This window comes from Peromyscus maniculatus, chromosome 12 (assembly GCF_049852395.1).
Source record: "Peromyscus maniculatus bairdii isolate BWxNUB_F1_BW_parent chromosome 12, HU_Pman_BW_mat_3.1, whole genome shotgun sequence".
Classification (NCBI taxonomy): domain Eukaryota; kingdom Metazoa; phylum Chordata; class Mammalia; order Rodentia; family Cricetidae; genus Peromyscus; species Peromyscus maniculatus.
This window is the reverse complement of record NC_134863.1, coordinates 33131497-33159173: the sequence shown is the minus strand read 5'-3', so window position 1 is coordinate 33159173 and position 27677 is coordinate 33131497. Positions and strand designations below refer to the sequence as shown.

The window sequence follows — 27677 nt, the reverse complement described above, 5'->3', positions numbered from 1 at the left end:
TATGAAAATAGACCAGCCTTGGCAGTATTTTCACCAAAATTACTCGAAGAATGTTTATTATTCTGGACTCTAGGACTTAGAACAGAATTTGATAGCAGAGTTGTCTTTTCAAGGATGAAGTGACAGTCTCATTTACTCCTTAGCCATTGATGTGCCTCACACAGCACAACAACCCTCTATGGTAGGGTTTATCACTGAGGAAGCCGGGGTGTAGACAGGTTGCATGAGGTGCTTAAGGTATCACATTTAGGAAGTGATGGATTCCAGATTCACACACGAAATCTGGCTCTTGAGTCTTGTGGTCTCACAGGGTTGTCTATGCTCAGACTCCAGGTTACTTCGTTAGGCTTTCTCTTGATTCCTAATGACCACACCCATCTTTCCAGCTTCCACTGAAAGTGCCTTGTCACAAATGCCTACCATAGTGGGAAACCCAATAGACACTTTTAAGTTCTCCCTTCTTGACCCAGCATTTTATAGTTAACTTCCATTATAATTTAGTTTCCTCTCTGTTGTGATGATAAAACTGACCAAAAGCAGCTTGGAGAAGGAGAGGGTGTAGTTCAATTTACAAATCACAGTCCATCATTGAGGGATGACACACCAGGATCTCAGGTAAGGACCTGGATACAAGAAGTAAAGCAGAGACCATAGAGGAACATTGCTTACTGGGTTTCTCTAAGCTCACATCCAGCTACCTTTCTCACACCTTCATTATACCCTTTACCTGCCCAGGGATGGCACTAGCTACACTGGGTCCTCCACCATCAATCAACACTCAAGAAAATGCTACACAGATTTGCCTACAGGTCACTCGGACACAGATATTTCCTCAACTGAGGTTCCCTCCTCTTAGATGTCAATGTCTCTGGTTTGTGTTAAAGTTAATAAAACCCAACCAGCACAGTGCTTTACTTAGTCCTATATTCCAGCTTTTACACACTTTCCTGTGGTGATATTTTATTTGTGCTGAAATGTGATGATATTTTATTTTTGCTTTAATAAAGCTTGCCTGGAGATCAGAGGAAATAGCAAGCCATTTTAAGTGAACAAAGAAGTCAGGCAACGGTAGCACATGCCCTTAACCTTATCACTTGGCAGGCAGGATCTCTGTGTGTTCAAGACCACACCGGAAATAGAGCCAGGTGTGATGGCACATGCCTTAAATTCCAAAACCATTTAACCATGGAGGTCTGAAGGTCTGTACAGATAAGACAGGAAGTTACAGAGCTGGGCAGAAAGAGGAAGTGATGTAGCTGGGCAGAGAGACCAAATCAGATGGCAGAACAGCAAGGCATATAGGCATGGGTAGACAGGAAGTAACTGGCATTTGGAAGCTGCAGAGTTGGTGAGGTAAGGTTAGCTGTGGCTTTCCCAGCTTCCCTCATCTCTCTAAGGCTTTTACCCCTATATCTGGCTCAGTGTTTATTATTTAATAAGACCATAAGAAAATTAGAAATTCATCTACACTTTCCATCCCTTTGTCCACAATGTTTTCTGGGCTCATGGAATGATAGATGTCTCTTAAAGGGTTGAACTGCACTTAAAGCTATATAATACGCTATACATTTTAATTATTTATTTGTGATATAAGGCACATGAAGACAGGGTATTCTTTGTTTTAGTATTGTTTTGTACATTGCTGTATTCCTAGCAAGTAGAACATGTAGTAACATTATAGAAGACATGTTTTTACTCTGTGACTGAAGAAGCCACCGATATGACAAGATGACCGGCACTTCTTTGGTTGTGATCACTTAAAGGAAAACGAAGTAGCCAGATCAGTTCTGAAAGACAGCACATAGATGGCAAAGAAAAGATGCTCACATTTTCATAGGTCTTTCCCTAGTGATCATTAAGGTGCTTCTTCTCTTTACCTAGATAGATTCTCCCCCAGCTTCCTTTGCTTCTGTAGACTCTTTGATAATTCACATCATTGTACATGTAATAGCCTCCTAGTAACTGACAGCCCTCAGCAGGGTATGGTGCTAAGGCATTTGATCCTCTGATCTTGTTTCACAGTCCCTCTCTGGGTGGGAGACTAGCCATGGGTGGGGCACATGGTCTCATTCTCCCGAGGAAAAGACTACATAAAGGGCAGAGAACAATTTTAGCCAATGTTTTGGTTTAAGTGTAAAATGTCCCCGACAGCTCATGTGTTTGGACAGTTGGTCCCAAGCTGGTAGAATCCCTAGGAAGTAGGGCCTTTCTAGTAGTGGGTCACAGGGATGGGGTTGAAATTTTGTGGCCCACCACAATTTTCTGCACACTCTCTGCTTCCTGATTACGACACAAGATGAACAGGCCTCCTCACACTCCTGCCACGGTGCCTTCTTCACTGTGATGGACTGTATAATTTCAAACTGTAAGCCAGAACAAATTCTTTCTCCCCTAAGTTGCTTCTTGTCAGGTGTGTAGTCACAACAACAAGAAAAGGAAATAATACATGAGCCCTGCTTAATCCCAACCACTGGGAATTCTCTGACTTAAAATAGATGGTAAAACTCACATTTGCATAGGAGTGAGCTGTTTTTCTCTCATGTTGAATCAGCAAATCAAAGTCATGGAAAATTTCGTGTCTACAAAGTCTCAGTGGATTAAAATTTTCTGTGTCATAAGTTATGATTAACTCAGCATTTAACCCAGCAATGGTTCTGCTTTAGTATGCTGGATCTTCTTACATGCTGATTATAGCTCAATATGATTTAAATATTTCTTTAATGGGTCCACTATATGAAAATATATGGAATATACACATTTGAATTAAAGAAACATGGAATCACACATATAGCAATTTGTAAGCATGCACACACCCGTGTGTGCACATACATGCACACATATGCATACAAGCCACTCTTTCAGTTTCAAGTGATGTCTTAGTCACTGTAAGAATGGTTTGGGTTCACAATTCTGTAACGACACAGAAAGTACAGCAGGGCGGCCCCATTCATAGCAACAGGAGCATGTGGCCTAGGCTATTCATACCATGTGGACTAGTAAACAGAGAGAGCAGAACAGGCACTACAGACCAGCTCCTCTCTAACAGTCAAAACAAGGAAGGCTCCACCTCCTCAAGATTTTTTAGTCTCCTAAAATAGTATTACTAGCTGGGAAACAACTATTCAAGATGTGAGCCTAGGAGGATGTTTCAAGTTCAAACCATAAGATTGGTCATAATCTAAGGATTAAGTTCCATGTCAACTATCAGCACTGTTCATTTGAAAAACAGTTGCGATCCAAAAATGCCTGTAAACTCAGTAGCTTTTCCTTTTCCCTTTGACTGTAGTTTGGAACGGTACCTGCAAAATGGCTGAACACCAAGGCCAACAATAAACCTAGTATGTGTGACTGTGCATGAACTTTGATGAAAAAGGACTGTGGAAAAGGTTTAGGTGCTGTTGCATTTAGAAAGTGAAATGAAGGAATGTAGCTAGGACGTGAATTAGGAACACATTGTGTGATGGGAGATGTAGGGGTGAGAGTGTCAGTGCAATCAGAAGAAAATCAAATCCAAAAGGAAGTTGTGGTTAGAAAGCATCAGAATGTCAGGAATCGACCATAAAGCTCCAGAATTGGTGGACTGAGAATTCCAATGATGGGAGACTGTATGCAAATAAGAGAACAAAATACAGTTGTGTGCTTAATGATTTTGACCTAAACTGGTAGAAATATCATTCCTTACTCAATTTTTAACATAGCCACCATCACCCCCTTTTACTGAAACTGCTGACCCACCCCTATATTTTAAATGGGTAAGTGGGAAAAGCACAAAGGTGGGGAGAAGGGATAAGAGAGTTGTAATTAACATTTACTGGTGAGTACTTGGAAATGTGGTGGCCATTCTTGGGGATTTCCTACTCTCAAGGCTTGAGCTGATGATTCTCCATTGAGTCTGTTTACTGTGCGAAGCATTGGCTCACTGAAGAAGTACTTTGGCACTGGCAGGAGGTTAATGGGAATATAATCATTCTGGCTCAGCTATTCATCTCTAGCAACCTGTGTCCTGAAACCTGCTGAGTACAGTAGATTTATAGCTTATCACCATGAATAAGGTGTTTGAGAGAAACTGTAACAGGGTTAATGCTACCCTTTCACAAAACACTTTTGTTTTGTCTTATTGTGTGCCATGTTATTCCAACACCCTCTGTGCCATCTATCTCAACCTCTCTGTCTCCCACCACCACCAAGCTCCCACCAGATCTACAGAGAATCATTGCTACTCAGCCCATCAGCCAAAGTTAGTGGGTTCCCATGGCAACCAGGCAGCTGGTGTCTAGACACTAAGATAGAAGCTTTGCAATTGAACTGCAAATCTAGATTCTAACACACCCCCTCCTCTATTCCCTCCTCCTCTTTCCTCCCATTTCCCTTTTATTTACAACAAGCATTAGTGCCAACACTGGATGATGTTTCCTTTTGACAGACCATTAAGGGAAGGAGGGGGAAGAGAGAGCGGGTGAGAAACCCAAACGTACTATCTTGTCATATCAGTTCAGTAAAAGGACAACCGAGTTGACAGACTCTGATCGCGCCTGCTCTTTTTTTTCTCACGAAAGATTTTATTTAATTAAAATATTTTAAATTAGAAAACAGTGCCACTAGTCCACTAGGAGTCATAAGCATCTTTAAAAGCCAATAAAAGCATTTTCAGGGTAAGGCTTCAGCTAATACACTGGGGTAAAACAGAATTTTTCACGGGCAGCAGGTGATCAATATAATTTCTCTTTCTATGTGGCTCAGGGGAATTGCATGTCTTTGGTATTATAGGGAAATATAAGAAAGGACTTTAAGTGACACCTCATATCAATAAAAGTCAAGTTGAAATCTTCTTTATTTCTCTTGAGGAAGAGAAAATCTGTCCTTAAGAACCAGGGTCTAGTCTGGTTCTTATAAGTCTTTTTTAGAGTTCTCCTGTGTATATAAACATTTTACAGAGCACAAAAATTAGGCAAAGGCACTTTATGTAAGACAGCTAGGATCATATATGAACATAATCTAAGTATAAACATTGCCCAAACTACAAAATGGCCATCCATATCCTTAGTCTGGCTATATAAACAATTAAGTTTTTCTAGATGATATTTGTTGAGGTACCCAGTCATAAAATTACCCATCCATGACATTATCTCAATGCACAGTGTATTCTGTTTCCCAATTCATCTCCAGTACACCAAACACAAACTCAAATAAATCATTTCTGATTCTTCTGAGATGTCTCATGTTTCCCTCTGGTGTGGTGTGTGCTTTCATGGTTACAACCTGTCAATAAACCCAGCTACATTTAGCTACACATAAGCTCCTGGCAGTCTTTGGATAGAAAGTGTTGATGTCCCATAGAATTTCTGTTCCCTTAAATAAGAAGTTTTTTTCTCATACATGTGATTATTTTTATGTGCTTTTTATTGTACATTATTTTTTAAACTATACCTCACTAAATTCAGAGACTACCTTCGAAAACCTAATGGAGAAAAACAGAATTAGGGCTGGGGAAATGACTCAGTGGATAAAAGGAAACTGAACACCTGAGGTCAGATTTCCAGAATCAAGCCAGACATAGAAGTTTGTTTTTGCAATATTTGAGCTCCTATGGTAGATGAAATGCAGAATCAACAGACTCTTCAGCAATTTGCATGATAGTTTGGTTTATGCACTGGCAGATAATGAGAGACCCAGTCTCAAACCAAGTGGAAGGCAAGAATTGACACCCGAGGCTATCCTGTGACTTCACATGCACACTGTGAAACATGGTGTCTGTCTGTCTGTCTGTCTGTCTGTCTCTCTCTCTCTCTCTCTCTCTCTCTCTCACACACACACACACACACACACACAGAGAGAGAGAGAGAGAGAGAGAGAGAGAGAGAGAGAGAGAGAGAGAGAGAGTAAAACGAAACAATTCACTAAATTGTTTTTTTTTCTTTATAACTTTTCCATTTTTATCTCAACAACTCAGGGCAGTGTAGTTTGAGAGCTTCTTCCTGTACTCTTTAGGTGGGAGTTGGCAGCAATACTTAAGCTGTGTGGCTCAGACAGACAGCTGCATCTGAACCTGTTATAGCAAAATTATCGTTTTCAAATTCAGTATATTTTCATTTAGCTCTGAAGGCTAATTATGCCCCAAGTTTAGGTTCTAAAGTTTCAAAGAATTAGTTTAGTTGGGATATAGTCATCTCTTTTCTCTTTCATGTTATCATCTATCAGCTTTAAGCGAGCTGTTTTAGCTACTTGAGAGTAGAAAGGCATATTACGATGTAATTACATTAGTTCAGGTGCTAGTGTTTTCTCCACCACCTTCTGCAGTGACAGCTGGATGTCTTGCCATGTGTCTACGGAAGCCTCACCAGTAAAGGTGGCAAACGTCTTTCAGACTGAGTTCTGTCCTTGGCATTGGAATGTTCTTACTCCTAGGTTAAGGTTGTTGAAAGAACCCTTCTCACAATTATCCCACTATTGAATCAACTTGTGCCAACCAATAGTTTGGAAGCTCTTCTACTAACTATGCTTTTGGTTAGTTTGCATTACGTCAGACCCTACATCATTTATCTCTTTTTAAAATTTCAGCTGATTTGAGACTCAAACCCAGACTTATTGTCATCCATACTCACAGAGCCAGAAATACTATTGTTCTTAAGCACATGATTAGAGAGTCTCTGTGCTTACTGATAGATTTCTATAATTTAGCTCTGATGTCTCTGAGCTGGCCTCCTCCTAATTACTGTGTTCCAGCAATCTCCACTGCTTATTTACTGACTGTGGGACTATTTCCATAACCATGGACTTTAGATAGTTCATTTACTATCTTCCACCCATCACCTGGGTTCATGGCCAAAGAGTAGCTGTGTGGTTGATCTCTGTTCCTTTTGAATGTGACATGCCTTTATATCAACTTTGTCAGTACTTTTTAATTTCATGTTCATGGCCTCAGTTATGGAGGTGTGCCAGAAAAAGGAGAATGAAGAGATGTTGGTACAGAGTGAAAGAGGATTTTAACCTAGATCACTGAGAGATGATAAGGCCAGTCTGATTATATTTATAGAGACAATGGCCAGGTGATGTTTAGTATAGTTTAAAATACAGGAGTGAAGTTAGCAGGCAAGTTAAGTATAAGGAAACATATTAGACAGCAGAATCTAAAATTTGGCAAATGTGATACAGAGATAAAAGCAATGTGCTTACAAGACTGTTTAAAGATTAAGAATATAATGATTGAGCGGATGAGATGGCCCAGCAGATAAAGGCACTTGCCACCAAACCTGATGACCTGAATTAGGTCCCCAGAACTCACATAGGGGAAGAAGAGAATGGACTTCTTCAGTTAGTCCTCTGATCTCCCCCGAGATTCCTTGGCATGCGAGCATGTATGCTTGTACATATCCACAATAAATAAATAAATAAATAAATAAATAAATAAATAAATAAATAAATAAATAAATAAATAAAAAAAAATAAAAAATAAAAATAAATATTATAGAGGTGATAGCATGCATTTAATGGTTCACATTCAGGCCATTAGAGAAATGAATCTTTGAAACAGTCTGCAAAAATGATGTGAAGCTGACTCTTGGGTTATAATCATATTAGGGGCAAAGAAAGGAAGTCTGATTCTACAGGGGCAGAAATAAAACCCATAGCCTATTCTTAATAAAAGATATGAAAGAAAACTAGTAGTGTAAGAAGTCAAAACCAAAATGTGACAATAACAGAAGAGATACTTTTTAGCAGGTAATAGCAATTGGAATCCCATGGCTGGCATCACAGTATCTTGGTTTTCTCTAAGAGTGCTATAGGCAGGAACAGACTGGTCATCATCGGTGAGGTAATTTACAGTTGGGGTTGCTTTAAACTAAGAGAAATTTCATTCAGCTGAGCAAGATTTGTCTTCCATGTGTCCAGCTCATTTCAAAGGGACAAACAATACCTAGTCTCACCTAAACATGTTATAGACAAAGAATGCTGATTTGGGGGTTCCATGTCTGGTCCGGTCTTGTCAGTAGTTTAGGCACAGGGGGAAAGGTCAATGTTTGGCATTGTTACAGGTAAACAAGAGTGGCATGCCAGAGTCTTATGGGAATCTTGATTGTGAGAACAGCAAATTATATGAAGAGGTTCTTTGTGGTAAGCCGCTTCCTGGAGTACAAACGGATAGGGGTTGCTCAGGAAGCAAAATAATGGGAGAGTTTCTTAACTACTGCTGTTTTCTCCATCCTAAATCTCAGATAAAGGTTATTACTCAAAAGAAAGAACAAACATTCAAAGAAAGGTCTGGAACAATGGTACCATGATAATAAGGGTAACTGAAGTTTATGGTCTACAGTGTAATTGTTCTGTTTTGTTTTGGTGAATTCAAAATAGAAAAATAAGGAAGGAAAGGTAAAGCGAAGATACACAGTTAATAGCTTTTTTTCTTGCATGAGGTTTATTGCTTGGAGATGAAAGGAATAAATAGGTTAGTGCACGTCACCAAGACAGAGGTAACCTCTAAACTTTATGAAAGGCATTGGATAGAAGAGAGATTTTTAATTTATTTATTCTGTGTTATTCCAGTAGACAGGCTGCATAAAGCTTACAGTGGTAGATTTTTATGGAACATCAGGATAATTTACACTGAAAGTTCTGGAACTAGAGACTGTCTGTCTCGGGAGGTGTCACTGTGGATACCTGCAACAGATTGGGGGTGTGGGAGTGTCTCTAAGACCACTTTTAACACTAAGGTGCTGTTGGTGCATACCCTGATCAATTTCAAATAATTTTTAAAGAAGAACTTGAAAAAAGGAAGAGATAGGAGATAGTTTCTATATATAATATGTCCTAGAGAATGACCTTATTGGAGAGTAAAAACATTGGGTAGAGAAACAGAGAGGGGTGACTTTCTTCTTTTTTTATTTTCTTTTTCTTTCTTCTTTTGACAGAGTCTAACTCTGTAACCCAAGCTGGTCTCCAACTCATGGTGGTCCTTCTCCATTAGCTTCTCTAGTTATAGGATTACAGATATGAGCCACCATGCCCAGTTCAAAGGATGAATTTTCAAATTGCACTTTATTATTTTTTTAAATTATAACATCATTTATTGAGTATATATTTCATGTCTGGCACAATATGGAAACTTGGAATGGAATAATAAGCAACACAGACATGCTTGTTTCCCCTTGTGCAAGACCTACAAAACTGCTAAAAAAAATTAAAGAACTACAACTTGCAATCAATGGAACAGAAGAAATGGAGTCACAGGGTCAGTGGATGATGCAGGATATATTCTGGATTTGGTGGTTAGAGAAAGCCTTTTCAAATGAGGCACATCATCTTATAATAGAGAGATGTCCCATACAAAGATTCCAGAAGAGGCAAAGCTAGAATTTGAAGGAGCCACAAAAAAAATTCTCTATAAGGAAGCACATGAAATATAATGAGGGTGGAAAAGTAGGCAGTGTTTATATTATTGGGTGAACAGAGTTTAGATTCAGGTTTTAGGCCTGACTTAGGGTTTTCAGCAAGAATATGACAAGGTAAAACTCACCAGTTACAGTTGAGGGTTATATTAGGTAGGGATATCGTCTACATGTCACTAGGGTTGTGAGAACTCTGCAGTTGATTTCCACTGTACACTGGCCCTCTTGTTTCTATTCACTATGGTCACTAATAATGAGTGAGCAGATCCTGGTCTTTCTGATGGGGATATTAGGAGGGTAGCTGGTGGCACTCAGACTGTTCTACCTTCCACATGAAGCCGTTTGGCTAGACCATAAACACTCAGTGGCACTGCCTTCAAATTGCACATTTAAATAATGGGTCTATGATTCTATCCTGGATAAGATTCAGACAGCAGGAATCCCTATTCTTTTGCTGATTATTCTCCTAATGTTCCCAAATAGCCAAAGCCATAACATTCTGTCACTGTATATAAGAGAAGAGCTTCGAGATTGTGGCCAAAATGTGAAAAAAAAAAAAAAAGTACAAACACTAATATTACTTTTCCAATACAGTTTTGATTGTGTTCCAGTGAATGCCATTGATTCCTAAAGCAATTCTTTTACTCAAAGGCAGCACCATAATTTGACAAGCCCCAGGAAACTAAAGTGTACAATGAGTACAAAATGAATTGTCCCAGTAAGAGATGGGATTGCATCTATTTACCCACGTGTAAGCTTATAATACAAACGCCTTTTATGGGGTTTGCTTGTTACAATAATGTTTTTTAAATTAACTTCAAAATTGGGTTAAACCTTCACAGTTGGTTTTTTAACGTTCTGCTACCACCAGAGTCTGGAGGGGGTGGCTGATAGAGGAATGGTATTCACTTTTATTTCCTCCTTTGCAGAACATAAAAATGATCTCTTATGGATTTATAGCTATGACAGCATCTGTAATAATTTCATCCACTTCTGGTCTCTGACTATCCAGTAATTTATTATTTAATTTACAAAATGTATCATAATCAGTTGTTACTATTCAACCTAATGAATGCATTTAGAGGTCCCTAATTTTTGCCCTTTCTGTGTAGGATTTCCACTTCATCTCCTTTCAATCTGAACACAACATTGAAATTTTATAAAGCAGTAATTCTCAGTTCTGGTTCTGTGAGCCTCCAGAGAGTCTAAGATTACTTTTGATAGCTCTTACTAACTTATATTGAATTGCTTTGTATGTCACAAAGGAAAATGGGAATGGAGGAAGAGGAAGATGGAGGGAGTAGATACACAGTACATTTAGGACTTCAAGGGAGAGGTATAAAATAAAATCAGCATTAGAATGCACTTGTCCACGAGGATGGCAAAGATCACTATGGTCTCCTGGAAGGATTCCGGAATTCTGATTTGTTGTGTGACTTTAGGGAAAGCACAGAACCTCTGTCTTCTGTTACTCTCTTAGAGAAGGAGGGGCTGAGATGAGATCATTTAAAGGGCTCCCCCAGCTTTCACTAATTACATGAACAATTTACTGTAATTTTATGAATCATCACAAGCCAAGTCTGTGATAATATATACAGACTTAGGATTTTTTGTCCTGAATTATGTAGTTCAGCCATTTGCATTGATAAAATTAGCAAGACAACTGCCAAGTTTCTAGTTTGCTTTGTGCTGTGTAGACACAGCCATAAGGGAAAATTACACAACAAGGATAAATAATTGTCTGCCTAATCTCAAGTTCTACCCAAACAAATCACAGCAAGTCATGGCAAGAAACTCGCTGATTGCTATCCATGGGTGCCATGCTCCCAACTTAAGGGTTTACATCTCACCCAGACAATGGGTGTTCACAAGCGGGAGAGGCTTCTAGGCAACTGGAACAAGATTGGTGTCACTCTCCTAGAATTGGAGTCATGCCCAGCTTTAATTTCTGAATGTCAGCCCTGGAATCAGATAACCAGATCATAACATCTGATATCAGATTGTAGGATTTAGAAAACCCTGAGGTGGTTTTTTTTTTTCTGTTTTGTTTTGTTTTTAGTTTTTTGTTTTTTGTTTTTGCTTTTAAGGATGAATGTTGAAATTATCAACTTTGTAGTCAGCCATGTTAGTTGACTCAATATATTTGAAAATATTGTGGATCAATACAGGCTCTTTTAAACAAAAGTCATTACAACCTGGAAGATAGCTCATTAATTTTCTCTAAGTCAGACACAAGACACCAATCACAGAAGGAGGCTTTCAAGTCAGTTCTAGCTCAAGGGCCTTTGGGTCCCCCCTTTGAAGTGCATAGTGTCTTCAGGAATAGGGACTAACCTTCCACTCTGAGAGTCAACAAAGGCCTATAGCCTGTCATGTTTTGGGACACTCTTGGGTAAGATTCAAAAGCTGTTTTTCATGTGTGGTGTTGGGTTTGGTTATAACAGACAATCTTTGGCTCTTGGAGGGAACATTGTTGACCCAGATGGGAAAACACACATACACACACACACACACACACACACACACACACACACACACACACACAGACTTACTTATATTATAGGGCTTTTGTTTTTCAGGTAGGTAGTTAATAGTATGATTCCTTGTTACTTTTCAGACATCCTTACTATTTCAAATATAAGGAAAACAAACAAACAAACAAATCACTAGATAAGTTCTTGGGTGACCCTTTGAAATGCCACACAAAGCTCATACATAATTCAATTGAAGAACAATTCTGATAAAAGAAGACAAGAGAGTATATTGATAAAAAGTGGCCAATTGGCCGGGCGGTGGTGGCACATGCCTTTAATCCCAGCATTCGGGAGGCAGAGCCAAGTGGATCTCTGTGAGTTCGAGGCCAGCCTGGGCTACCAAGTGAGTCCCAGGAATGGCGCAAAGCTACACAGAGAAACCCTGTCTCGAAAAACCAAAAAAAAAAAAAAAAAAAAAAAAAAAGGCCAATAAAAAATAAAATTGCTTATCCTATTAATTTTCTCTTGGTATTAAGCCTAATAAATGATACCAAATACATCACATCTGAGTGGTTTGTTGTGGGGTTGTCTTTTTGTTGTTTTTGGAAAGAAGGTAGACTTTACTTGGCTCACAGTTTGAGGAAACAATCTGTAATGATGGGCAGGCAATGGTATCTGATATTTTTTTTCTGGTTGCAACTTCCTCCAAAGTGTGTCAGGGAGAAATTATAGGAAAATATTTTTCAGGTTGAGGAGGAGAAAATGAAGTGCCAATTTCTGTCATGTTTGATAAAAATTCCCAAGGAAGTATGACTTTTTTTTTGGCCTGGGAAGTCATTTGAGAAGACAGCCACTTCCTTTCCTGGCCAGACAGTTTATGTGTAGACTCTGGTGGGATTTAGTACTTGGGAAGATAAAGAAACCATGGAGTATGATGCATGAGTGAGAAGAATGGTCACATCAGGGAAGTCCTCTCTGGGGATCCCTTCCTCAGCTCATCCCCCCGCCCCAACCACCACCACAGGTGACCACAAGACTTCCTAGAAATTAAAAATCTTTCTCATAATAGAGCTGGAAAATCTCACTCGATGTGATTATTTTTAAAGCTTAAACAATGAATTCTTAAAGTATAGAATTCTATTAATATGACTGAATAAAGGATTTTTTTTCTTAAAATTGTCTATGATAACCTGACCTCTAGAAACATCATCATTCCCAATGTAACTTGTCCATTGGCTGCTAGATTCACTGCACAGCTAGGAACAAGTGGCACTTTGGATCCTGCTCATTCAATGTGAGTACTCATGTTTTCTACAAACAGAGCTAAGTCCCAGTATAAAGCTATTGCATTTGAAATCAACCGGTGTGAAGTTTAGGTAGGAAGTAGGTAGGTTTTCCTGGTAGGTGAGCTGAGGCTTCAGCAGAGATGTCATTAACTTTTGTATAATTCTGCTCAGCAGCCTTCAATGTGATCTTGAACATCTGACTTTTCATTTTGCTGCCCTGCCATTTTGGCCAGTGATCTATCTTTGCCTTTGAGATAATTTCTGAACCTTGGCCCCAACTTTAAAGCTTTGTTTTCAAAGAATTATCTCTGTATATTTTTTTCACCCTATAAGCAAAAGCCTAATAGGGCAGATATTTCTTTCCTTTTTCTAAGTTTCTCCAAGATTGGGTGAGTATTCAGTAGTGAGGTAGAGGGAGAAGACAACTCCTTTATTAGGTATCCCTGTGAGCCAGGAAGTGACACTCTGTTAGTTTCATTTTCTTCATTTGATTTTCAGTTGTCTTCATGTCTGTAAATTTATTATTCCTCATTTATGAAAATATGAAAAAGCATGGAATGTAATTATTGGGTTGTTTTATCCCAAGTTCCTAAATACAATACATTGCAAACAGTGGACAATGTTCTCTTTCAGAGCAAGCACATGACTAAAACATGAAGTGCATTGTGAAGGACTTTAAATCAACACATTTAGTTCTTATAACAACCCTGTGAGAGAGGTACCAACATTACTGCCAATTACAGATAAGGAAAATGAAGATACAAGAGGTTAAATAAGTTACCCAAAGCTATAGTAAAATTTCACAGCAGGGGATTAGTGCAGTCTGGTTCAAGGATTATCCCATAACCACTGCTCTAGGCCATTTAAGAATAGTTATGCTTAAAATATCTATCTTTTAGAAACTTTCTTGCATATCTCAATAATTGTTAGTAAAATGAATAATTATAAAAATTAAAATTAGCAAGGAAATGGAGGACGTCTTCCATGGCCATGAACTCTGGTTTATTGGGAATCATTTTGTAACCCCAATTTGAAAGTTGTAGTTTCATTATAGGTCCCAGTTTGAGGTTATTGAAGTTTTATTTGTATTTAAAAAGCATTTGTGGATTTTTATTTTAACATATTTGAAATGTTTTTATCATTTGCAGTATTTTGTGAACATAGATATAAAGCATGATGCTAGGACTTGGAGACAATACAGATGCACACTATTTTTAAGGCATGTTTTAAAGACTGAGATTCATAAGCAATCATTAAAAAAAACCCTGCCTTTGTGGAATATAAATTTGTGTAACTATATCCCTGTGGGGGGAAAAAGACTTTAGCTTATGATCAGCGGAAGACTAAAAAGACACCATAAACCAGCATATAATACAAGGACTACAGTTTCCACATGAAAGAAAGAGTGATTAATTCTCCCTAGAGCAGTTTAGAAATGGGAAACACAGTTGGGCCAGGTCATGAGAGCTGGTGAGCATAAATTCAAATGAAAGAACTTTGAGTATTTTCTGTATACATTAAATAAAGTACCAGCTACTCAGCCTTCCAATCACACCAATTCTTGGTGAAAAGGATAGCTTTGGATCAGAGCCTGAGTACAGGATTTTTGTGTAACTAAAGTATTGGTGGCACCCTCTAAGGAAATAATTAATAATTGAAGAGAGCAGGGCTGAAGAAGATGGGCAAAGATGAAAGTTGAGAAGTGTGGTCTTGTCTCATCCCTCAAAGAACTCCGAAACAGAGAATGCACCACAACGCAAAAGTAGGGGATCCAGAGAGACAGGACCCTTCTGGCACCTGAGATGGAGGTGACTCCCAGTTTGCATCGATAGGTCAAGGAGGCAGGTGTGGGTTGTGGCCAACCAAACCTGCAGCAACTGGGAGATGGGAGTCAGGGCCTGGTAAGGTAAGTTTTGCACAGGTCACAAATAGCACAGTTACAATGTACAATAACCTCCTGACAGGCACAGGTAAGGATCCAGAGATGAAGAGCATATTTGAATGGCAAATGAGGGAAAAGGTAACACTGAGAAAGGTTTTTTCTTTTTTCTTTTGTTATGGCAAGCTATTTATAAAATCAAAACTAGATATGTGTTTTACTTATTCTCAAAAGAATATTGAAGTGTGTGTGTGTGTGTGTGTGTGTGTGTGTGTGTGTGTGTGTGTGTGTTATTCTGTTATTTTTTAAAAACAAAGAAATTTTAAGGTGGTAAGGCAAACTGGGCCAATATTACAGTGATCACTTGCAGTCTGCTTATAGCAAACTGAGTAGGATCTGCAATGCTAAGAAAGCAAAGACAGGACTTAGGCTTTTAGAAGTCTCTGACATGTTCACCTGTCTTGTCAGAATGGAGCTTTAAATTTTAGAAAGATAGGTAAGTCTACACACACACACACACACACACACACACACACACACGTGCGTGAAATACAATTAAAATCATTTAATTTTATATATTTGTTGCATCTTATGCCAGAAATTACTGACAGCTACTAGGCTAGTCATGTCAGTTTTAATTGTCGCTCTTTCTGCATGTCAGTAATAGGAGGAGATGGGATATTGATTTTTACTGATTGTGTAGGCTAACTGTGTAGATACAGTTTAAGAAGTTTCTAAAACAAGTTGACCAATTCTTCTTTGGCTCTTGTCTTTAATCTTTGGGTCTATTTTCCTTTCAAATAAAAACACCAGCTTTCCTTTCACTGACTAGAAAGCCTATATTCCCTACTAGCTTCTATAGCAATGATTTCCCTTGGGTAATAATCTTCCTTTTACGAGTGTCTGCTTTTGTGTGTATACCTCTTCACAAGACGCATATCGTTTTCAGCCAGAGATATAGAAGTGTTGTGAGGGGGCCTCATTTTATCTAGAAAAGTAAAGAGAAAAAAATGTTTTTTTTTTCTTTCTTTGGGATTTTTTTTTTTTGTCTCAGAATGAGAATTACAGAATCCATAAGTTAGACTAAAGTCAAAGAAACCTTAAACCCCTAGTTGGTTAAATATTCAACAGACTACACATTTTGTGAAGTATTATAAAATATCTTTTCACAACTACCACACAATCTTCAGTGAGGGGGAGGGCAGGCAAATTGTCCATATTTTTGTTTCTAGATTAGAAAACTGAAGCAAAGAAAAGAAATGTAATTTGTCTGAGCTTGTACAACTAGTTGGTGGAAGAGTCAGGATAAATGGTAGAGTTGCTTAGTTTTGAAACTTGCAGGGTAGTAGAGAACATGTGGATGTTGTGTTTTGGGTATCACTAAGACCCCCAAGGCAGCTGCCTCTGACATTTCTTCTTAATTAAATTATTTGTTATTATTTGAAAAATGTAAGTGAATAATGGATTATTTTCTCTCTCAAAGGCTCAGAAAACAAGGGACAAGGGTGAAGGTGTAATTTCAATCATTATCTTGACATCAAAAACTATGTATACAGGCTCAGTATTTTAATATAATTTAAAATATGAAACAAAGTGACGGCAAAGGAAAATTTGGGTCCCAGTGACAACCAAAAGCCAGTTTAGGCTCCAGATTGACATCTGGTGTACAGCTCAAGAAAAAGACCATGTGAGTCACAAAAAGGGCCATATGTGAGTAAGCTACTAAGTACTCCTTATTGCTTTCCTCTGAGCTTTTGAGGTTACGATGATACTTAATATTCAAGAAAGATGAAAATAAAACGGGAAAGGGAAGTGCACCCCAGCCCAGTGGTGATTGGTAGAATAATTGTGGGCATGGCCCCAGGATGATAGCAGATTCTATTTAATCAATGTTGACAAGGCTGGGGAGAGCTGGGCAGGTCCCAAGAGGTAATGTTTTACTCGGAAATCCACTCAACCTAATTTCAGTAATGTAGGGTTGTGGAGGGACCTGGAGAAGAGCCAAGAAACGGGGCCATTAGAGCTCCATGTGGGCGACGGCAGCTGGGAACACCGCCATCCCTCCAGCAGCACTGAAACCAGACTGCCTGGATGGGCACGCAAGCAGCCGCTGCTGCATATGGTCTTGGTGTTTGCTCGTCAACAGAAGGAAGGCACAGACATACTATTCTCACCCTTTCGAGGAAATGAATGAAAACCATCAAAGGCAAGAACTCCTTCCAGATTCGCTTTCAGCAGGGATAGGAGAGTCAGGTCGATATAGAACTTGAAGAACCACGGTGAAATTGTTCACTCAAATCTCCTTTGTAGTTTTGTCATTTTTGACTACTGTGCAAATGGACACAGAAATATTTTTACATATTTATTGTTCTTTGACTTTGATCTTTTTTTTTTAAGAATGATAGTCATGGAGTTAAGGGTCACTGAGTTAAGCTCAGTGATAGAGCACTTGCTTAGCATGCTTAGCATTTACAAGGCTCTGTGTTCAATAACCAGCACAGGAAAAAGTGATGTGGGGAGAGAATGGTAGTCATGGGTCACATAATGTAGAAAAAACTATGGAGGTCTTCCATTTTTCTAAATGCATGAGATTGTTCAAGAACATTCAACTTTGCAAGTTCAAGAGAAGTAGCTCAAGAAAATGATGGTGAATTCTGTTATTCTTTTCTTTACCTCTTTCTCCAATGAGCAACACCTCATTCTAGAAACTACTAGCATATACAGTCCCAGAAGATAGACACTCTTGATTTGTGTTTCATTGTAATCACTGTCTACTCCTAACTCATAGAATAGTATGTAGCTCAGTTCTTTCATCAGATACATTAATGAATGGATGAACACACTTTCTGTCATTTTGAAGTGTCTTTCAACTTTGACACATGAATAATATATGACTTTATTGTCTATGATATTGGCTTTCTCTTTTTAAGTTAACACATAAATAAATGATAAAATCAAAAGAGGCTTCCTGCAAACCTCTTTTTTTTTTTCCTGCGAGAGGTCTTTGGGCTTAGAAAAGCAAGATTTTGCAAAGCCTAAAATGCTGCTGATGCAAGTTACAACTATTTGTTAAATGTTAAAATCATCTGTCTTAGTTGTCTCAATATTCTTCTTATAACTAGGTGGCATTCATGTGACTTAGATTATTGCATAAAGAAAGTAGATTAAATGTTTTTTTTTTAAAGTTCCTACCTTAAGCTTCTCCTGTGGATATAATTGTTTACTCTTAAAAATTAGACCATGTCTCTCAATCTCATACCTTATAGCACATAATTTTTTTTTTCTTAATGCAAGCCACTAAAACACATTTCTAGTCCTCATAAGGGGACCACATTTTGGGAGCTGATTTTGATGTGATGAAAACCAACTTGGGGACACATCATCTGCTACATGATACCCCTCCACACACACACACACATACACATTTATATGTATATATTGTCAGAGTATTTTAGCTTGCCTGATTTATAAAAAAAATTGGGTGGCTTTTCAGAAACAAAAATTTACTTCTTACTCCTTTGGCAGCTGGTAAATTTTAAGTCAAGTCTACAATTAAATTGCTTTGTCAAGTGAGGGCCTGAGGTCTTAAAGATCTAACATCCTTACTGTGTCTTCACATAGCAGAAGGAACCAGTGAGTGCTCAATGGCCCATTTTTAAAGAACTTTCTGACAAGTCACATGTGCTCCCTCCTCATGGTCTAATCATTGGCTAAAGACTCCATCTCTTATTATTCACACCAGGGATCAAGATTTCCACATATGAATTTGCAAGAATACAAACATCCAGACCATAGGGCCATGATTCTTTTTCCTATACCATCTTAACCAAAACATCAATATTAATATTAATTTTTTTTGTGCTTAACGTCATTAAAAGTAGCACCCAGAGCTAAATGACTAAGAAAATTGTGTTCTACTCTTTATCTTACAGGATTTCTTCTTTGCTTCAGTATCCCATGTCAGACTCACTCTGCCATCTCTGAGCCCTGTTACCTCTGCTCCCTTGTTTGATGTCACTGGGCACTGAAAATGTGACTTTAGTCCTTCAGCTTTCTCGGCCTCTTACGTAACAATTGTTGCAGAGGGAGAGTGCATGAGGAATGTAGTTATTTATGCTAACTGGACTGTGGCTATTGAAGTGACCAGCTGACCTCAGCCATTCATGTCTTTCACACTCACCACCATGATCAAAGTTTTTTGTTTTTGTTTTTTTGCTTAAAATACCAAAGATTACATAGTAACTCATCTCTAGCATTTGCAAATTACATAATTAGCACCAGAATGTGCCAAAGCCAGCTTTTGTATTACTGAACACTAATGAGGCTTCTTCCTACCATTTTGAGCCATTTTTAGCAAGTCCAACTTCTAGATTTTATTGACACTGAGACTGTATAACAATGGACTTGTGTCTGTCATTGTTCCCACTGAGTCCATCCATACTGATTGGGCTAAGGGGAGAGCAGAGGATGTGGTATCAAGAGGAAGGCTTAAACAGGCCCTATGACAGGCTGAGGTAAGCTGCCACTTACCATCCATGTGTACAACTTTATGTAAATTATTTACTCTTTTGCCTCAGATTTCCCAGATGTAACATAAGGTTGTTAGAGTAGCTGCAAGGATGAAAATGAAGCAATATGAATCTGCTTACAACTGTTCTGAGCGTTAACAACATCTTAGAAATATTGGTTTAAGCAAAATACCTTACACAAAGGGTCAGGATGCCATAATTTACAGCTACTTCCAGGCATCAAGACTAAAGAAAACACAAAATTGTAGATCTACAACTGCATGGCCAGTGTGATTTATTATCTGTAAGACTTGTTTATGGTTGGCATTGGTGCCAATGAAACCCGTTAATCAACCAGAGACGTTTCTTTCTTGCATACAGGTTCAAATGGACCTACTCTAAATCACAGATATCCTAAAAAAAATCCCTTCCACTTGGTCTTAAAATTCTTCACAGGCTGCATTTAGTGTCCATTAAAGTAGATATTAGAACAGGTATAACCCCACATTGGACTATGCTTTTTTTCATTTGTATGTATAGTTTTCTTTAGTAGTAGTGTGGGTTCTTCATCTTAGCTGGCCTCACTTTGTAGTTGTTAAAGATGAAGAGACTGGCATTTTCCAGTGTTTCTTCCCTCCAAGCTGGTTTTCTTTCTTCCTCCCTTTCTTTCTTCTCCCTTCCTTCCTTCCTTCCTTCCTTCCTTCCTTCCTTCCTTCCTTCCTTCCTTCCTTCCTTCCTTCCCTCCCTCCCTCCTTCTTTTCTTTCTTTCTCCTTCCTTCCTTTCTTATTTATTTATTTTGCATAATTTATTAGGGGCCTATCAAAACTTCACTGAACACCCTGACTTGATACATATTACTTTCTTGAAGCAGTCAGCTCATCATCTCAAATGAAAATGACCTTTCTGCTCAATGTTTAGACAGAAAAGTTACTCATGTTTTATGCAAAGTAAGGTAGACACAGAATTAATTGTATATGTTCCTCTGAATTAAGTTTCAGCTAAATGACTGACATTTCATTTGAATCTCATCAATGGTCATTTTCTGGTATTTATATTCAGGAGCCTTAAAGAAAACCTTAGTTTTATAGGGAAGCAGAAACTTCTAGACTCTAGCTACTAGTTTTCTGTTGCTGGCTCTGCAGCTGTGGTCCTGCTGTCTCTGCTCCCAGAGGAAGTGGGGTGAGAAGATGCAGAATCAACAACACAGATCCTGGGAGTTGCAAGCAAACTCTCCTTTACTAAACAGAAGGCTGAGGTTTATGTATGTGGATTTTTGGCAGGCTCTGCTCTTAACTACTGTGGCATTTCTTGGTTGGCTCTGAGGCTGCTTGTCATCCTTTCCATTTTGGAGTTTATGGGTCAGGTTTCCTCTGACCAAGTGCTCTCTGTGCATGTCACAGCTCTTTGTTTGCTTAAGGTATGGCCCAGTGCTTTCAGCCTTACCCACCTCAGTTTTCAGTTGGTAAAACAGGTATTGCTCTGACCTCTGCAGCTCAAGCTTGTTATGCTGATATAAAACAAGTGGAAGACCTAAGCTTTAGTCCTGGCTTAGCTCTCAGCAAACCATATGACTTAAGGGGCATCTCTTTATGTACTTCAATTTCCTTATCTAAGAAATGAAGATACATATTCATTGTTTCACTCAAAAATCATTGAGGGCTTTTCCTGTATTGTTTGTGCTCAACACTAGGGATTCAAAATAGAACAAAAGTAGATATTGTTGCCCCTAAGGAGTTTATATCTAAGTTGTTATGTTAAAGATCCCCTTTGTTGATCACACTCTATAGCTATAAATATTTCTTTGTGTTAAATAAATGTGATGAAATATTTCAGTTTGGATGGGGTATTTATTATTGTTTTCACTGTCTCCCCAACACAGAATATTTACCATACTGCAGATGTATATCACATCATTTAAGTAAATAACAATTATATATATATATATATATATATATGATAATTTGAAGTATCAGTGGAAAATTTGTAAGTCTCAAAGCTGCCTTCATAGAGAACTGTCAACAATGACTTTGTATCATAATAAACAACTTTTTACAAGTGTTCATCTTTGTGCTAGGCCCAGGCAAAGAATGACAGGAGAAAGTGTTAGAACTGAAGAAGATTTAACTTGGTTCCATCCCAACAAAGAACAGAAGCATCTCTGCTTTCCAGAATCAATGGGAATCTTTGACTTCTGTTTATTCTCTTAGAATTTCTTTCCTTTATATTCCACAAGCACAAAATCCTTCTCATTTTACCCAGCATGCAACCTCTTTTCTCTTGAGTTTCATAATTTCCTTCAAATCATATATATTGTAGTTCCCAAAGTTTTATTTCAGTAGGAGAGATGTGAAGTGTTCTCCTGCTTCAATAACTGACCCTTCCATTTGCTGCTGGGTCATTTGAATCCTGCTTCTGTAGTTTTAAAAGGGCTCTAAAATTGTTTTGTGGAGCCAATAGAGATATTAACCACTTTTGGCATACTCTTAATATCCAAAGGTTTGATCAGTACTAGGCTCCACATGAATCCTCTAAAAGAATTCTAGATTGCTACACAAGGACCTTGGTCACCTTAGTCATTGCACTCTTTTCTTCTGGATTACACCAAAAGTTCATAATCTTTGAGGAATACTGGCACACACAATATTATTTTGACAAGATTGTGTTTGTTTTATCCAAATATATGAATTGAGACAATTTTTTCAAAGTCAATTGTTGTCACTTGGAAAGCTATCTGGTTGAAGACTCTAAGTAACCACTGTGTTGCAGAAGTAACTCACCCTGAATTGTGAGTCCTACAAAACCTGTAAGACTTTAAAGCTTCAGGTATAAGTGAGGCATTATAAGATGAAATTATTGCTCATAGCTGCTTACATTATTTACCAGATAAGAATGGCTCGATTATAGAAACCATGTACATTTTCAAGGACATTTTTTAGATGTATTTACAAAGAAGGATTTCCAAAGGTATGCCTGATAGTGGTGGTCTTATTTAAATGTAAATATCCAGCTATAAGTGAATGCCAGTCTATGTGTGAGAAACTTGAAAGACACATACATTTTTATAATTCTTCTAATGGCCTGCTAAGTGGGGTCCATTTTGCTAACCTCAGCATCTCCTTCCAATAACAATCCATTTTATTTAACATTGCTCATTTAATCTCCTTAAAGCAAATCTGTTAGACTTTTTTTTCTTGCTTTAGTGTTTTCAATGCCTACCCATTGCCTTCTCATTAAATACAAATCTGCCAGGCTAATAAGATCCCACTGTCTAAGGAAAACTGGCAGCAAGTAGGTATGAAGAGAGGAAAGCAATAATAAAAGCTACATTTATAAAGGGCATAGGTGTCTTTAACACCAGAAAGTGTGGAGAAAAAATGCTAGCACAGTAACCTTGGGGCTTTTATCCTTAAGTTGGCTTATAACATTGACTCATGACTGGCACCTGTGAAGAGTTCTCACACGCCCCTATTTGATAAGAATGATAACAGAGTGCAAACAGGGCACTTTATGTTGAACAACTGTTTTCATTCTGAGAGTCTGGCTTCAGTTCATGCTAAGCAGTGGGCGCTTATGTGACCAGTTCCCAGTGCACATCTGAACTTGTAGGCTTGAGTGGGCATCCCTAATAGATGCTGTCTTACATGTGTTCTCACAATTCACGGCTGGAAGGATTAAGCATATCCTTCACACTCCACGGGGAGAAGACTCACAGTTCCTTGTGTCTGTTCCCCCATTTTTGCCCCAGGCAGTCTTCCCCTCCATTACTTATTTTGTTTTGTGTCCTTCCACTATCATAAATTATAGCCATGAAGAGTTGTATGACAGCCATGGCTGAGTCTATAAGGCCTCTCTGAAAAATCACTGGACTAAGGGGTGGTCTTGGTATGGGCCATAAGATATGCCATTAATTGGCACCAAGTAATTTTAGGGACAATGGATTCTATTGAGACAGGCTGGCATATTAGTAAAATGTCTGACAGCACATAATCAGTTGATGAAGTTATCTAGGGAAAGCTTTGGAGTTGGGGGAGTTAACCTTCATAAAGATGAATCTACCTTGTTAAGCAAAGCAATGCTCACTTCATGGGTCTGTGTATCCCCTTGGAATGCACTTAGCTATAAGAGACTGTGAGCCATCACAGTGGTTTAAAGTGGTTGGTTGTTTAGCTCCCTCGATGAGAAGGATGATAGAAAGGTGTTCAAGTATGGTACACTCCACGTAATGATGAATTTTCTTTGTGTTCCACCATATTTACTATACAAATTGTGTCTTTGTGGTCATAAGATAGGTGTTATAATTCCAGGTACTTTTTTGGTGCTCCCTGTATTGGGAAAAGGAAGCCACAAAGGACAAAACCAACTCTACCCTCCCAAGGGAATCTTCCTCTTCCTAATCAAACTGCAGTTTTTAGTGGCCTCCTCTGGCTCCCATAGAGGGTTAAAATTCATGTAATTTATTTTCCAAACTTCACATTATTAGAGATAAATGGTAATATAAACTGGAATGAATGCTCAATGAGCCATATGAATTATCTGCCAGAATTATTCTGACACTAAGCAACAGAAGAACAGGTTATTGTGGGTGCCTCAACTATAAGGCTAAAAGGTTAAAAACCAGTGATGGGCAGGAGATATGGGTCAGTGGGTGAAGGTGCTCATCACCAAGCTAGAAACCTGAATTCAATCCCAGGAACCCACACAGTGGGAGGAGAGAACTGACTCCTTCCTGCAAGTAGTCCTCTGACTTAAATAACACACACACACACACACACACACACACACACACACACACACACACACACACAATGTAATATCTACAGAGTGACAATTTGTCCTTCACTTCCTTATGTGTTACTGAGCAGCCTCCCAGATTAAAAGTTTCTGGTCTGGGAAATTGGATCACTGGGATATTACTCATCACATTACCGCAATCTCTTATGCAATGACTTGAAAAGAAAAAAATGATGCATTGTACCATTGAACCGATTCATGAGACAGAATACTAACTAATCCTCCTCTCCCTCTCCCCATCTTGTTTCCTTTCTCAGAAGCTGTAGATGAAGCCAAACCTAAGGAAAGTGCCCGACAGGATGAGGGTAAAGAAGACCCCGAGGCTGACCAAGAACATGCCTGAACTTTAAGAAATGGCTTTCCATGTTGCTCCCACTTGAACCCTGTTGCTCCCGCCCTTTCTCTGCTCCACTCTGAAGTTTCCTCTCCTGTCCCGCTCACGCGTGTGAGCCTGTCCTCTCCTACCTACTAGCCCCCTCTCTGTGTGGCAAACATTTAAAAAAAAAAAAAAAGCAGGAAAGATCCCAAGTCCAACAGTGTGGCTTAAACATTTTGTTTCTTGGTGTTGTTAATGCGAGTTTTTGGTAATGATGATGCAGTCATCTTGGGAAATTCTTGCACTGTACCCCAGTTTTTTGATCTGGTGCGTGTGGCCCTGTGGGAGTCCACTTTCCTCTCTATTCTCTCTCTGTTTCAAGTGTGTGTGCGTGTGCAATGTTCCGTTCTGAGGAGTCCAAAATATTAAGTGAATTCAAAACCACTTCTGTTTCCTCATTTTCAATGTGGTGGAATGAAGAAAAAGGATAAAAAAAATCAAAAACCCGGTTTGTTTTAAAAATAAATAAATAAAGCAAATGTGCCAATTAGCGTAACTTGAGGCTGTGAGGCTCCTTTTTCAATCTGAATATTAATAAATCATGAGAGTAATCAAGTTGGGTGTCTCTGTGTTTCTTTTCCACATCCCTTTGGTCGCTCTGTTCCAACAGACTGGACTCACAGTTCATCCTCTCCCTGAGCTCTTACACTGCCACCAACAGTCCTGAGGAGGGAAGCGCCGGCCAGGACCAATGGCTGCAATCCTGCTGACACAGTTGGGTACCACAAAAGCTCAAAAGCTTGCTAGGAGTGCTGTGACAAAGAACCACAGTTGCTGTGACTTAAGCAACAGGCACTCATCATCTCACAGTAGTGAAAACTAGACGTCTGAAATCAAGATGTTGGCAGTGTTGATTCTTCCTGGGGCCAATTAAAATGGTGTGTTGCAGGCTCCTCACCATGGCTTAGTCTAGAAGGCTGTCTTTCCCCTGCATTTCTTCAGGTCTTCCCTCTGTGCACATCTTAGTGTCCAAGTTTTTCTCATATTGGAGGGAGTAGAGGTTAGGGCTTCAACACAGGAATTTGTGGGAGAGGCACAAAGTTCAGCCCATAGAAATCCTAAGGTTTACTCTTATTAAAATAACTCTAAGTATGTTAATGATCCAGAAGTTTGGTTTATTGGAAGGAAGGTGCTCTAGGTTTCACTAGGTTAAATATCACAGAGATGCTCATATCTCTCAGAAACTCTAAGGCTTTTGTTTAGATGATTTATTTTAACATGAATATTGAGACATTCTGTTCTATCTTTTCCCCCTCAGATTATGAATGTCTATCTCCACACAAGGCAGGTAAATAGTTATAACCATTGAACCAGCTGATACTGATATGTAAGGAAAGGTATACCTTACAGGGAGGAGCCTGAGGCAGTTCAGTGGGTAATGTCCTTGATACTAGGCATGAGGATCCATTTGATCCAACAAACCCACTTTAAGGGCTTTAAAGAACCTAAGCAAGGTGGGGCTTGTTTGTAATTTCAGTTCTGGGGAAGCAAAGAGAAGTGGATCTCTGGGTCTCACTCACTGGCCAGCCTAGCCAAACTGGCAAGTCCCAGCTTCCAGTGAGAGACACTGTCTCGGCAAACAGGGTGGATGATACTTGAGGGACAATACAAGAGGTTTACCTGGGGCCTTTGCCTGTGTGCACATTCAGGTACACACAGAAAGAAAGAAGGAAGGAAGGGAGGGAGGAAGAAGAAGGGAAGGGAAGGAAAGGAAAGGAAAGAAATATTTATTGTCTCATAAAGATTTATTCTTTATGAAAGAGTATGTAACATTTACTAAATTCATATTACACATTTTCAAATTTCCGTCGAGTTTTAATTTTCTACAATGCTTTTGTTATTTGATGCAAATTTATACAAATCCAATAGCTAGAGGATTTTTTTGAGGACAGACATGGTCAAAGAATTTCTTTCTGCCCCTATGCTCATCTACACCCAGAGTTTTTAAGCTGGGAGGAGAAAACTAAGAAAAAGATAAAGATCTCAAAGTGGGAATGATCGTGGATTTAAATAAAATCATTTTAAGAGATACAACCTATACTTTGGCAACTCTGATCAGCTCCACAAGGCAACTAAATGCTTCAGAGAAACCTGTTGCCACATGGAGCTTGAGTCCTATGTGAGGCAAAGGAGATCTTCACTTGGCTACTGACACTAAGTGGAACTTCCATTGGCAGAAACAACTACAAAGAAAAAGACCATAAGCCATCACACCACATATTAAAATGATTTGAATGTCTGACTTTGCTTTGAGTTGATGTTATTTGTGGGAAAGGCATTAAAGCAAGTGCTTGGAGTGCAGTCTCAATCATTATCTCACCAAAGCACCAACCTGCATAAAATATTAGGAAGGTCATTCTTAAATTGGATCCACCCCTCACAGAGTGACCAAGAAGCTACTTACTGCTCTAGGATTTCTTTACCTCACTTTTTTTTCAGTTGGATCAATGTTTCAACCTGTCCCCCATCCCCAGTCTATACTTCAGATCAACATTGCTACAACTTTGGACACAGAACTTCTTCATGCATTCTAAATGTTTGCCATCAAACCCACTGCAAGCAATTACAGGGGTTTTGAAAATTCATATTAATATACATACATGTTTAGTGGTTTTCAGCTTTCTGATAGAATTGGAATTTTCATCTTTCTTATGCTTATCTATTTACATTTTCCTCATAAAGTCTTGGCTTCTTAGTAGAATTTTAAAACTGAGGAAGACACATTAGAGTCTGACAGTAATCTTAGAGACATATAAAGGAAAATTAGCCTGCACTTTGATACAAAATCATTCACTTAAACTAATACATTATATTTGGAAGTCGGGGTGATGAAGTCATGGACCATGACTTGAAGACACAGAAATATGCATTCTGAATTCTAAAGCAAATAAGCTGTTTACACTATGATATCTACTTCACACTATTTTGAAACATAAAAATTAGATTCAAGATAAGTCTAAAAATCCTCAGCAAGGGAAG

At 38.7% G+C, this 27677-nt stretch overlaps 1 protein-coding gene across 1 annotated transcript in view; it reads left to right on the top strand.

Moving 5' to 3' along the window:
* The window catches only part of Gap43 (growth associated protein 43), a 94893-nt gene extending 69640 nt beyond the window's left edge, over window positions 1-25253 (top strand). Inside the window, exon 3 of the mRNA XM_006975751.3 lies at window positions 24580-25253. Coding sequence (XP_006975813.1) covers window positions 24580-24665 — 86 coding nt within the window. The 3' untranslated portion in view covers window positions 24666-25253. The remainder of the gene's footprint in view (window positions 1-24579) is intronic.
* Window positions 25254-27677: the final 2424 nt, after the last annotated feature.